The sequence below is a fragment of the Candoia aspera genome, chromosome 2, assembly GCF_035149785.1.
Source record: "Candoia aspera isolate rCanAsp1 chromosome 2, rCanAsp1.hap2, whole genome shotgun sequence".
NCBI lineage: Eukaryota > Metazoa > Chordata > Lepidosauria > Squamata > Boidae > Candoia > Candoia aspera.
The window spans coordinates 191,388,898-191,401,911 of NC_086154.1; the positions used below are offsets into that span (position 1 = coordinate 191,388,898).

General features: G+C 35.8%; 1 protein-coding gene across 1 annotated transcript in view; it reads left to right on the forward strand.

Moving 5' to 3' along the window:
- Window positions 1-13,014, forward strand: part of PTPRD (protein tyrosine phosphatase receptor type D) — a 510,657-nt gene that overhangs the window by 223,058 nt on the left and 274,585 nt on the right. The window contains exon 3 of the mRNA XM_063295062.1: window positions 7,396-7,541. Coding sequence (XP_063151132.1) covers window positions 7,396-7,541 — 146 coding nt within the window. The remainder of the gene's footprint in view (window positions 1-7,395; window positions 7,542-13,014) is intronic.

Here is a 13,014-nt window from a genome sequence, read left to right on the forward strand (position 1 = left end):
GGAAAAGACTAAATAAAATATTACTTTGTTCAACAAGGGAAAAGAAGAAATACAAAACCAGTATTTGGGTTTCATAGATTATATAGATATGACCTGGCAAAAATATTACATATCAACTCAGTAATAAAACTAAATATTTGTGTACTAGATGCAAAATACTGACAGCTAAAAAGCTAAAGTAAAATGTCTGTTTTTCAGCTCTTTTTCACAAATAGCTCTGCTTTGTGATAGTCTTCATTTTCTTTGTTTTGAACTCACAAGAAATTTTTATATCAGTGAACGAAAAACTAGTTATCACCCTTGGGCTAAAAACTTAGTCCTCATGCAACACATGAGTTTGAAACCAGTGTACTACAATGTATGTGTGTTATATTGTCATGCACACATTTATAACCCAGCATGGCAATCTGATTAATAAAATTCCATATTACTCATTTATTCACATACTTAGGGCTGCAAATCATGTCAGCAATACTAACTTATATTATTATCAGATCATGGCCCCGGAATATAACGGTTCTTCATCTAGCACTTGGCTGTCATCTTTCTCTCCTTAGTCCTATAGGACTAGTAATTCTTTGAGGAGAATATCATATTACGTAGTCACAAATAACTCTTTCTCAACAAATAAATTAACTGCATAAATCCATTCTTTCTATTCTGGAACACCTATTCACTGGTCAAAATATTATTTGTTCTCCTCTAATGCTGCTTCAGTGTGTCTCTAAAGAGGCTCACAGTTTTTGGATAGAATATGTTGATTTAGCCCTTGCAGAGAAATGAATATCCTAAAATATTTTATTCATGTTCATCTTCTCTGTCGTTATAGCTCGGTGGTAGTGGGCTGGAATCTCTGCACTTGCATATTCTAATAAGTGATCAAATCATCTTAAATTATTCTCATCTTGCCAAGAACAACTTTTGTACCATAAAAGATAAATACATTTTGAGAAAACCCATAGTTACATTTCATATACATCATGAAAATATTGGTAAACAGGATTAATGTAAAGCTTTTCTACAACTTCGTGTATGTGTGAAAAATCTTTTGTTTAGTTAAGCAATATAAATTGTAAATTAATATGTAGATGGAAAAATACTGTTGTTTGGCTTGATTTGGAATTTTTCTTTGACCTAAGGTCTTAGTAATGTATCTCTAAAAGAGTATAATCATCACCAATAAAATGTGTAGCTATGGCAATTACAGAGTCTACAGTTACATGTTATGGCTAGTTATTCAAATATTATTTAGGAACTTGGGAAATACAGCACATTGCTCCTACATGTACTTCATTCCTTAACATGCTGTTTATCAGTGAGTATCATTTTCAATATACTACATCATTATTATCCATGTAATCAGACACTTTTCTAAATATTAAAAGAACATGATTCAATAAAGTTTGGCTCACTTTATTGAAACTGTAGGAAGAGACTTGGTAAAACAGGTGGGATCATTTTGTGTAAGTATATTTTGGTTTGTGCAAAAAAAATGTAAGAAAGAATAGAAAGTTTGCTCTGCAATCTTAATTGTTTCTGTAGAAACAGTATTATAGTCTACCCCAGTTTGTTTTACAAAAATTCCTGTAGGGTTTGATTTTTTTTCCCCGAAGAAATCTTATTCATACCTATAAATGTGAGTTTGCTAAATCTGCATGGTTTAATTTTTAAATATTTGGATATGATCATTCCTCACATGGGAGTAAGTATAGATCTGCTCTGAAATTAATGGACATATTCATTAACATTATGAATTACAAACATTTTTATTATTTTTAATCAGTAATATGCCCAGACCTTTGTTGTTTGACAGAGTTAAAGTAGGCTTGGTGTTATGTGGTTGACAGTTTATGCCCTCAGCAAAATTCTGGAGAAAGCTTTGTTTAGGAGTTTGAAAGATTTTATGAAATCATTCCTCGCTTGCTTGCCCTTTTAGAAATAAAAGCTAATTAGCTTCTTGCACAAGCCAATTTGCAGGTACATTGTAAGCACAGGTTAGAATTAAGGAGCAGTAATTGCTTATAATGATGATCAGCATAACTGATGTGATAAATTATGATTAATGAGTAAATTAGCAGTGAATGCTATAAATGACTCTGCTATGAGAATTATTTTATAAAGAAATGAAGGGCAACCAAATCTACTAAGTGTACTGTATATGCCTAGTAATATATACTCTTAGATGAAATATAAGAAAACTTGGCATAATTTCTAATACTTATCTGTAATTGTATAGGCACTGACCCATCAATTATTTATTATTAGTTTATTGATTTATTTACGTTCGAAGAACAGACTTGAAAGTCTATAGTCCAAAGGGCTTAGATTTTACAAATAGATACAGGGCAACATCAAAATGATGGGAAAGAAATAGGAGTGGTAAACCACTTAGTAGAATATTTTTATTACTGCTCACTTTTAGCTCATAGCTCATTTTCTAGCTATGAATATTTTTATGAAATGTTTTCTAGCTAACAGTCTTCAATTTAGAGAAAAAGCTCCAGTATCCCCTTGCTAATTGTAAATAAAGTTGGGAAATTTAATTTAGGAAGAGGGCAGGCCACAAGTTTCCAGTGACTGCCATATTGCATATTTCCTTGCCTTGGTTGTGCTGACAGTATGTGTAGATGGATGGACTTCATGAATGCCGTTTCTGTATTCAAAAGAGAATGACTTAACATAAAAGAAAAGCAGCAGTCCATGGAGCTCATCCCTTTTTCTTCTTCCATGTGATTATAACTGCTGAAGATGACTTTGCCCAAGCCAAGAGGTTCCACAGAATTCGCTTAATATAGAAGCATAACGTGCACTTCTCTTACCTGCATGCTTTATGATTTTGTTCATCTAACTAGAATTCAAAAAAATTCTAATACATAACTTGCTGTTGCACATCACCCTTTTTGTTCGACCATTTGATTAACATTAAAATGTGAATGGAATTCCGTTCAAATGTGCATGGCAAACAGTTGTGATGAATATGTGGTAATAGTATTAGTATGGTAGTATTTATTTGTACTGATACTTTCCTAAGGTGCTTCTGCAACAGAAGAAGTAGAAAAGTCAGAAATAATAATTCACAAATACAATAATAGTACTTCCAAAGATGAATTCTCCTTCTTACATATCTATCACCTTGCATTGTTTGCTTTGCAAAAGTACATAAGATTGCTGCCTGCAGAAAAAGGCAGTTGCAAGCTGATTTCCTTCCTCCCCACTAATCCCCAAGCTCCCTAAAAATAATTCCATAATGATTAGAAGACCTTCTGAATGGACAGGTCATGAACCAAGGGCTGAAGTGCAAGGACAGCCATCTAAAGCTCATTCTGGGGATGGACCATTGCTCCCCTTGCTGTAAGTCTTTTAATATATTTAAACTAACAAGAATTATGATGAAAAAATTCACAGAAAATATATTTTTTTAAAAAAATCTGTTAAGTACTTATATTCTAGTCTGAATGCTAAAATAAACTCTCATAGGGATAGTGATTCACTTTAGGCAAAGTACCTAAGCGTACCTAGTTTTAAATACTGTATCTTGAGATGTTGAAGGATATAGAGCAACTCAGTCTCCCCATGATTACAATCTGAAATCTGTTTACTCCAGGAGAATTGATGTATTTGTCTAAATCAAACATTCTATGAGTTTTGTGTATTGGCCCCAAAACTGGTATAATTCAGCAGTTAGTATGAGCCAGAAAACTGCTCATTAAATCTAATTTCTCTGAATGAAATGATAGTAGGTACCGTTACAACTAGGTAGTCTGCAACTTATGACCACAGTTGGGACTGGAACTTCTATCTCTAAGCAAGGCAGTTGTTAAGTGAGCCATGCCCAATTCTATGACCTTTTTGCCATGATCATTAAGCGAATCACGTGGTCGTTAAGCAAATCCGGCTTCCCCCATTGACTTTGCTTGTTGGAAGCCAGCTGGGAAGGTCACAAATAGCGATCATGTGACCCCAGGACATTGCAACTATCATGAACACATGCTGGTTTCCAAGCGCCTGAATTTTGATCATGGGACCGCAGGGACACTCTGACCGTAGTAAGTGTGAGGAGAGGTCGTAAGTCATTTTTTTCAGCACCATCGTAACACTGAACAGTCCCTGAATGAATGGTCGTAAGTTGAGGACTAGCTGTATGAAGCACAGATAAAACTAATCTACCTTTATGTGTATAAAGATTTTTCTCATCCACTCAGGATTAGTGTTGCATATTATATAATCTACAAATCTCCATTAATTTAAATTCAAGTTTAACTCTACAAATAAGGACTATCTTTGTCATTTTCACTGAACTTTATTCATTTGTTATCTCAACCAGCTGGATGTTCAGCTTGGTCAATTCATAGGCATATGGTATGTAATTAATTTACTGGAATCAAATTCTGTCTTTGTTGGTAGAATATATAGTCTTAGAATTTTCCCACACTGATTGAAAATACTTTTTAATAAACTATGCTTAACACACTTCACTATTTGAAAGAAAAAAATATGTTTGCCTGATGTCATGTTGGCCCAGTACTTATGTTAATCAACAGAAAAGTGCTTTATTGATCTTGATTTCCTTATCAGTTTTGAAAATTAAATATTCAAATTAATTACAACTTCCACCCAAAAAATGAATGTATTTGTAAGTGTGAAGCCATTAATTGTTAATTAAGAATTTGCATTTGGTAGACCTTCTAGAATGGATTGAGTATGCAAAGTTTTAGACTGGCATAGAACATTGATAAACTAATTTTTCAGTTAATTTATTCTTGCTGTATTTATAGTTGAAGTATAAGAGTTAGCTGCTAGGGGTATACAGTGTTCAGATTCAATTTCAAAATATATGGGCGCCAGGAATGTAGAACTTCTCTGCAAGTTCTTTAACAGTTGTGCGTTTTCCCAGGAAAAGCCTTATTTGCTTCATCATGAATATATAATTCACATTTTCTTGATCTGTCATAAGATGAAATACTGCAAGTTATAGTTTTACAATTGGTGTGATTGGGTCAGGCATATGGAAAGTTTTTTCTTTCCCCTAGAAATGTTAGTTTATGCTCTTGTTTTCTGCTTTATTTTTCCTGCTTTTCTCTCTAACTTTTTGATACAGCAGCTGAGGCACTGGGTAAAATCCTTAGGCAGGAATTTAGCATTTCTGTCCCCAAGAAGTGGGAATTTAGTGCAGTTCAGGGACTGGGATTTCTCCTCCACACCAAATCAAAAATGAGCCCTATTTTATTGATTCGAACTGTCAGGCTTCCCTCGGCAAGCAGATAAATGAGCATTCAAGGATATAAGAACTTCTTAAATGGTTTACTGTAGAAAAGCTAATGAAGCTCTTACAAAATAATTCCTTTGGCTGTGATGTATCAGATGCAAATCCTTTTTATAGTAAAATCAAGATTCCAATTCTTGAACCTTTTTCTCCTGGTCATGTGATATAACAGACTATTATAGAACCATTCTGTTTCTTTCTTTGTTTGTTTTAAATAGTAATTTTATTAAAGATTATAATAACAGTAAAAACTAATACAAACTAAAAAAGATAGAAGAATATAAAGAAAGAAGGTGCAGAAAAGAAAGAAAAAGAAAAAAAGTTGGAAAATTGAAAAGAAAGAAAAGTAAGAATATAGTAATGAAAAGGAAAAGATATAGAACCATTCTCTTTTGGGTGGTTGGGATGCTTTCCATCTATCTCTTGTTTTGGTGATGGCCTGTTCTGATATCAGACTGTTTCCTTATGACCATGTGAAAACTTGCTTTTCACACAAATTGTGGTAGACCCCAATTCCTATACCTCTCTCTTTTATCATCAGCATGAAGTAGAAAACATCCAGCAGTTCTTTTATCCACTGACTAGATCTTTGCTTAATACTAGATCAATTAATGTAAGTTTTAGCAGCAGCAGCAGCAACAACAAGATTGTGAAGTTGTGGACAGTTCTAACACAAAATCTATATATGGCTCTATCTTTTGTTAATCTGTCCCTCTTTGATAAGTGTTGCAGATACAATTAGACGTAACTTAATAACACATTGTTTTCTATATTCTCACTAGTGCTGAAGTTTTTTGTTGTTGTTTGTCAGTCATTCAGTCACATACTGATGACCCATGGACAGACATGAGGATTGTCTTTCAGTAGATGCTTCTTTCAGTTCTTATAAGCTCATGATAGTATCAGGATTGTCTTTTAGTAGATGCTTCTTTCAGTTCTTATAAGCTCATGATAGTATCTAGCCACCTTGTCTTCCATTGACCTCTTTTTTGATTGCCTTTCATTTTTTTCAAATGTCAGGTTTTTTACAAATAACTTTTGCCTTCCCATTTTGTCTCCAAAATAGCTCTAGCTTCATTATTAGTGTTTCCAGTGAACAGTCTGATTTTATTTCATGTAATATTGAATTGTTTGTTCTCCTTGCAGTCCAACTTATTCTTAACAGTCTTCTCCAGCACCACAATTCAAAGGCATCCTTTTTCTTCATTTAGACTTTTTGATGGTCCTTCTTTCACAGCCATATGTTACAACAGGGAAAACTTGACAGTATTAACCTTTGCTGTCACTGTGATGTCTTTGCACATTAATATGTTGTATAGATCAGTCAGTCAACTTTCTCTCATAGTCTCCTTATTTCTTGGTTACAGATACCATCTCTGAATTTTTGACCCTAGGAAGATAAAGTTTTTAGGAAACAGAAAATATTACTTCGTTAATTGTAGTCTTTTCTATGCATGCATTTCTGGTTTTGATAGATAGAAATGGTTCATGGAGCAAATTAAGTTCCCAAATATTCTGGAGAGCTGATTTCCAAGTTGGGTAATTATGTCAGCAAAGCTTTGCCATAAAATTTTAATTTCTGGAATTAACACTTTTTTGCTTCTAAAATGACTTAAAATAGTTTGCTCTCTTTACTGAGGAGATGTACAACATCAAACAAGACTTTTTATTCTTTTGTTTCTTGTGCAAAATTAGAAATAATACAATTCTAGTAATTTATTGTTGGCTAATTATATTCAGTGCAATTTCAGAATTGTTTTCAATTCATATTTTTAACCAGATAAAATACTGTCTCTCCAGAAGTTTTTTTGCAGTGCATTTCTTAAAGAAGCTCTAAGTAGGTATCAGAATGTACAAGTAATAATAAGGAACTTCAGTTAGATTGTATTTTCTAGTTCACACATGTTATATATATGATGATTTTTGGCAATATCAACGTAAATATAATACGTTAAATCCTGCTTGGAACTGGCATATTGTAATATAACTAATTATGTTCTATCAGCTTGCATTTTATTTCACAACTTTGCTCTGAAGGTTAATATTTTGATTTTGGTTTGTTATTTTTGACACACTAACATATTATTTTGGGTATTTCTTGCTTAGATTGATTTTACTGTTTTCTTTTTTAGCACCACCAAAGTTTGCAAGAACACCTGTTGACCAGACAGGGGTCTCTGGAGGAGTCGCGTCATTCATCTGCCAAGCTACAGGAGACCCAAGGCCTAAAATTGTCTGGAACAAGAAGGGCAAAAAAGTCAGCAATCAGAGATTTGAGGTATTAGGTCCATTGTTCTGTTCCTCTGAAAAACATTTACTTTAACATTCCTTGATTATTCCCTTTGTTTCTGGACAGTGATCATTTTAAACAACAGTGATGTTCACAGTAGTTTATCAGAACAAAAATTATTTGTGTCAGTTGGATTTTTCCTTAAAGAAGAATTTCAGTTCTGTTTGTAAGGAGATAGTCGTTGATAGTTCCGTTCTTTTTTTTTTAATATTCCCTATTCTACATCCCTCCCATGTAGGGACTAGTTATTATGTATATCTCTGTGGATTAATGGCAGAAATATATGTGCATAGTTTCTAAGGACATCACTAGTGGGTGCTATGCAGAAACCAGCTAAAGAGGTAGAATTATGATACTGGGAATAATAAGATTGTTTATTGCAGCAAACATTAAGAATTAATTTTATTCATACAAGAAATTGATGTTTTGAGGGCTTGTTTTAAAAAGCACCAAATGGTATTAGTATAATGAAAGTATAATAGAATAGAACCAAAATATTAGTAATAACTGCCCCACTCTTTGTTTCATGATGTGAAAAAGATGCATATTGATAAATAAAATGAAAATAAAATAGAAGGAACAGTGTGCAATACATTATGATAGCATGCTTTCCATTCAGAATGCCACTCATATTTTTGGTTATTTTGCCTCTAACATCAATATATGTTGGGACTGTGGTAGTCCCTGCTAGCTTTTAATGAAATTTACAATTATACACAAACTAAACAATCAGACAAAAACAAAACTCCACAACTCTTACAAGCCTTATTCTGTTATGTAGCCATAGAGTATTTATCGTGCATTATCATCTGAGATAACTTTACTGAGAATTTATATGCTAGATCACTGTTCATGGCACTTAAGAAATCTCTGCTCATTTTTCTCTGAAACCAGATTTCACTAAGCTAAATGTAGTCTTATCCCACACAAACAGAACAAACATGACTCAGCATTCTTTTTCCTCCAGCCTTTTGGTTGCCCTTGATTTTCAGGTTGATTTACTTTTTAGATCTTTTTGCCTAAATCTCCATTCAGCCAAACTTCTTCCAGAAACCTACTGGCATTTTAGTACCTTGTCACCAGTATAACTTCATGCTATGTTGACTACCAGCTTTAGCCTCCAGACCATTTTTTTCCCCCAGGAAGGTTCCTTCAGACTAAAAAAAATGTGCTCTCAGCAGCAATAAGCTCTGCTTTATTCAGCCATAAACTGATTCTCAGTTGTCTTTCCCCAACAGACTTAACTTTAATCTTCCACTGACTCCTTGCAACTTAAAAAGAATGTCCAAAAGCTCTGCTCAGTCACCTTTCTTAAGGTCCTACTGTCAATTCAGATGTGTTGACTGCTAGTCATTTTTGTTGAAGCCTCTCTTCCACAGCTACTGTGGTCAAAGTAGCAGCCATAAATATCCTAATCCTAAAACTAGGCTTAATAATTACATTATAACCTCAGTCAGAAGTACTGTGAGAATGCAGATGTTATAATAAGCAAATTAACAAAACATAATGTTTTATATTTCATAATACATCAGAATAATGGATAAACAGCCACTGACACAGAGCCACAGTTAAATGCTGCATTTTCCTTCCTGTTCTCTCCTTTTTTTGACCATGAACAGCATTGCTATGGAAGCTCCTGATGCAGGTTTTCTTGAATGTCTCTCTGTCCTCCCATGAGTCTTTGATTACACCATGAATTCTACATTTAAATCATGCTTGAGTTATTAAAAAGAATGTAATTAAAATACGTCTGAATAATAGTTCTTTACTGGGGCTGCACTGCACTTCAGAATCAAAGAGAAAATATGCACTTTGGAGCATATGTGAGATTGTACATAGCACCTGTTGGCAACTCCTTAAATTAATTAAGTATTTTTGATTAAGTACATCTTTCTTCAATAAAATGATGAACTGTCAACTATTCATTAATACCTGATCTTTTTCAACCCTAGATAATTTAATTTGTGTTTATTGATATTTGTTAACTAATTTAACAGATATATGTAGTGATATTTGCATGTTTTCAGAGGAAGCATGTGTTTCTTCAGGCAAAACAAATGTGTTGGCCCTTTTATATTGATTGAATCTAAGAAGAGAATATTTTGTATATTGTAACTGCAACTTGCAGCACATTAATTTATATAACCAGTATCAGAAACTGTATAATGCATTCAGATTTTTGACAAAATAAACATTGTACACTAATCATCTGATTGTACATTGTTTGACTTCATGAAACATGGAATGAAGAATTTTGCATATATGCTAGATACATACATACTAAATCCTTCATACATACTATACTGCATGTATGCAGTATACTCCATACGTACTAGATCCTTCCAAAGATTTTAGCAGGGCTTGTTTATATTACTATTACTTTTTTATTTTTTTCCACATAGAAAAAACATTGCATGTGTTCTTTTCAATATAAAGCCTACCTATATTCTTGACATAATAGTTGCTTCTTTTATATATGTACCATGGATTTTTATTTTTCCAGCAATGTTAAAGTTATGATTGCTATTTTTGTATTTGCTAGACTAAAGTGGCAAACTATAAACCAAGCTAAAATACATGCTATTTATGTATAGCTGCAAGTAGGATACAGATTGATCATATTATATATAAGAGAGGGCCAATCTTGTGGTTAGAGAATGGAGAACAAAAGTTGGATAAAATATAAAAATATGTTGTAACAGATATAATACAATCCATGTTAGTTGGTATTGAATCTTTTTCTTTTCTTCATCTATCATGACCATGATTCACAGAGGCAGGGTAAAATGAGTAGGATTAAGAATAGCAGTATCACAAGTTCTGCAGCTGCTGAATAGGTATGGGACTATTATGTATGTAGTAACACAAACCAGAGTAGGAGCTTGTCAGCCTGTTAGTTGTTAAGCTGGACACTCAGATTGGATTCCCTGAAACTAGCATTTTGAGTCAGATTTGCCTTTTACTATTACTATTGCTAATTAATGCTTCTATGCATAATTGAACAAAGGTCATGCGTTACAGAAGCCTTCTGTTATCCATCTCTTTGTTGGATGCAGAAACATTGTCGTATATTGAATATATACCCAAATGTGGATATGTGTATGGATGGTGCCTAAGGTAAAGGTAAAGGTTTCCCTTGACATTAAGTCCAGTTGTGTCCGACTCTAGGGGGCAGTGCTCATCTCCGTTTCAAAGCCAAGAGCCAGCGTTTGTCCGTAGACACTTCCGTGGTCATGTGGCCAGCATGACTACACAGAACGCCGTTACCTGCCCGCCAAAGCGGTACCTATTAATCTACTCACATTTACATGTTTTCGAACTGCTAGGTTGGCAGGAGCTGGGACTAGCAACGGGAGCTCACCCCGTCACGCGGATTCGAACCACCGACCTTCCGATCGGCAAGCTCAGCAGCTCAGCGGTTTAACCCGCAGCGCCACCGCGTCCCTTGTGGATGGTGCCTACTTTCTGCTAAAAGCAACTCAGTATGAATTGCATGTGCTTTTACAGTCCACAGTTCCTTAAGCTGTGACAGAGTAAATGTTCTCACCGAACAATCTGCAGTCTTCTTCCCCACTGCAGATATCAAAAGTATGAGACGAAATTTATAAAGGATTCTGTGGAGCAGTAATTGAACCAGGTTTATATAGAAGATAGATTAGGAATCTTGAGCACTCAAAGGCTGAATATTCACCATTCCACAAATTTTTGTTGATTAAAAGCCAGTTCCTGTGGAACAGGTCTGTATAACACAATTGAAGGGGTGCTCTGTAATGCAAGTAGGCACAAATTAATGTTCTTCCTCCCTCCAAGTACTTAGATAACCATAACCTATAGAATGCTCAACACTGTGGCCTCAAAATTTTCCAAGATTGTTTCTGTGGCATGGGGACTAGTGGTGAAGCAAAATAGCTTGTGATTATGCAGTTTGACCTCCATTGGTTATGTTATATATAAAAATTCCCTTCTCACCTCTATGGGTGGTATGCGTCTTCTTCAACCTCAGGTCCTCTACTAGAGGCCTGGGAGTTTGAGGGTTCTGTGCAGTATCTTAGTTGTTCCTTGCACTGCACTCTTTTGGACAGAGAGCTCTGATGTTGTTCCTGGGATCTGTTGGAGCCACTCTCCCAGCTTAGGAGTCACAGCCCCGAGTGCTCCTACCATCCCTGGGCCCACTTTGGCCTTCACTTTCCACATCCCATCTACTTCCTCCTTCATGGCCTGGTACTTCTCCAGTTTCTCATAGGCCTTCTTCCTCATGTCGCTGTCACTTGGCACTGCTACATCTACCACCACCACTGTCTTCTGGTTCTTGTCTACTACCACAGTTGATTGGCCAGTACCTGCCTGTCCATCTGGATCCGGAAGTCCCACAGGATCTTAGCCTTGTCATTCTCCACAACCTTCTGTGGAATCTCCCATCTGGACTTGGGAGGGTCTAGCCCATACACTGTGCAGATGTTCCTGTACATAATGTCAAGCTACTTGGTTGTGCTGTTCAGTATATGCTGTTCCTGCCTGCCTCTTACACCCTGCCACTATGTGTTGGACTGTCTCTGAGGCCTCTCTACACAGTCTCCATCTCGGGTCCTGTCTAGTGTGGAAGATCCCTGCTTCTATGAATCTGGTGCTTAATGCCTGTTCTTGTGCTGCTATGATCAGTGCCTCAGTGCTGTCTTTTAGTCCAGCCTTTCCAGCCACTGGTAGGATTTCCCAATGTCAGCCACTGAGTTATGGTGGTAGTAGGGATTATCATGAGGGCTCTGTTAGCATCTTCTACCATACTATCTGATGGTACTTCTCCACTGAGCCTTGGTAATCAGTCTCAAGGGTTGACCGTAGCTAGCTTGTCCATGATCTTATGCCTTATATCAGCTGCTATGCTCTGTAATGGAGAGGGTGGCAGTGACATTCCAGCTTCAGGTGTTGGCTACACCTCCAGTTGTTCTTCCAGGTCTTCTTGAGTCTGGACTGTAATACGTAGTTGGTCTATCTCAAGTGATGAGAGCAGCTTGCTCTTCACTATGTTGAAGCATTGGGTAACTAGCTGTTTCTCAGTTAATGTGAACATAGGTCTTCTGTCAATCCATAGTTCCCTCATACATTTCATACATCTCTTCTCATTTGGTCTACTGTTGTAGTAGCATTCCATCAATTCCAGGTTCTCTTGTCTCGTCCATGAATGGTTTGTTCCAGTAGCCCACTTGTTGTCAGATTGTCCTGGTTTCCCAACATCTGACATGGATATTGTTAATACTGGCGATGTCTGAGCCAGCATGACTCTCTTAGTATGTGTCACTCTCATATTCAAGGTAGGCAGGTGAAGCATTAGGAGGTGAAGCATTACCCAAGGACCCCTACTGGTAAGGTGGGGATTTGAAACCTGGTCTCCTGTGTCAAAGGGCGGCTCTCTAACCACTATGTTATACAGCCGCTATCCTGTGTGTCTGTGTGCGTGTGTATA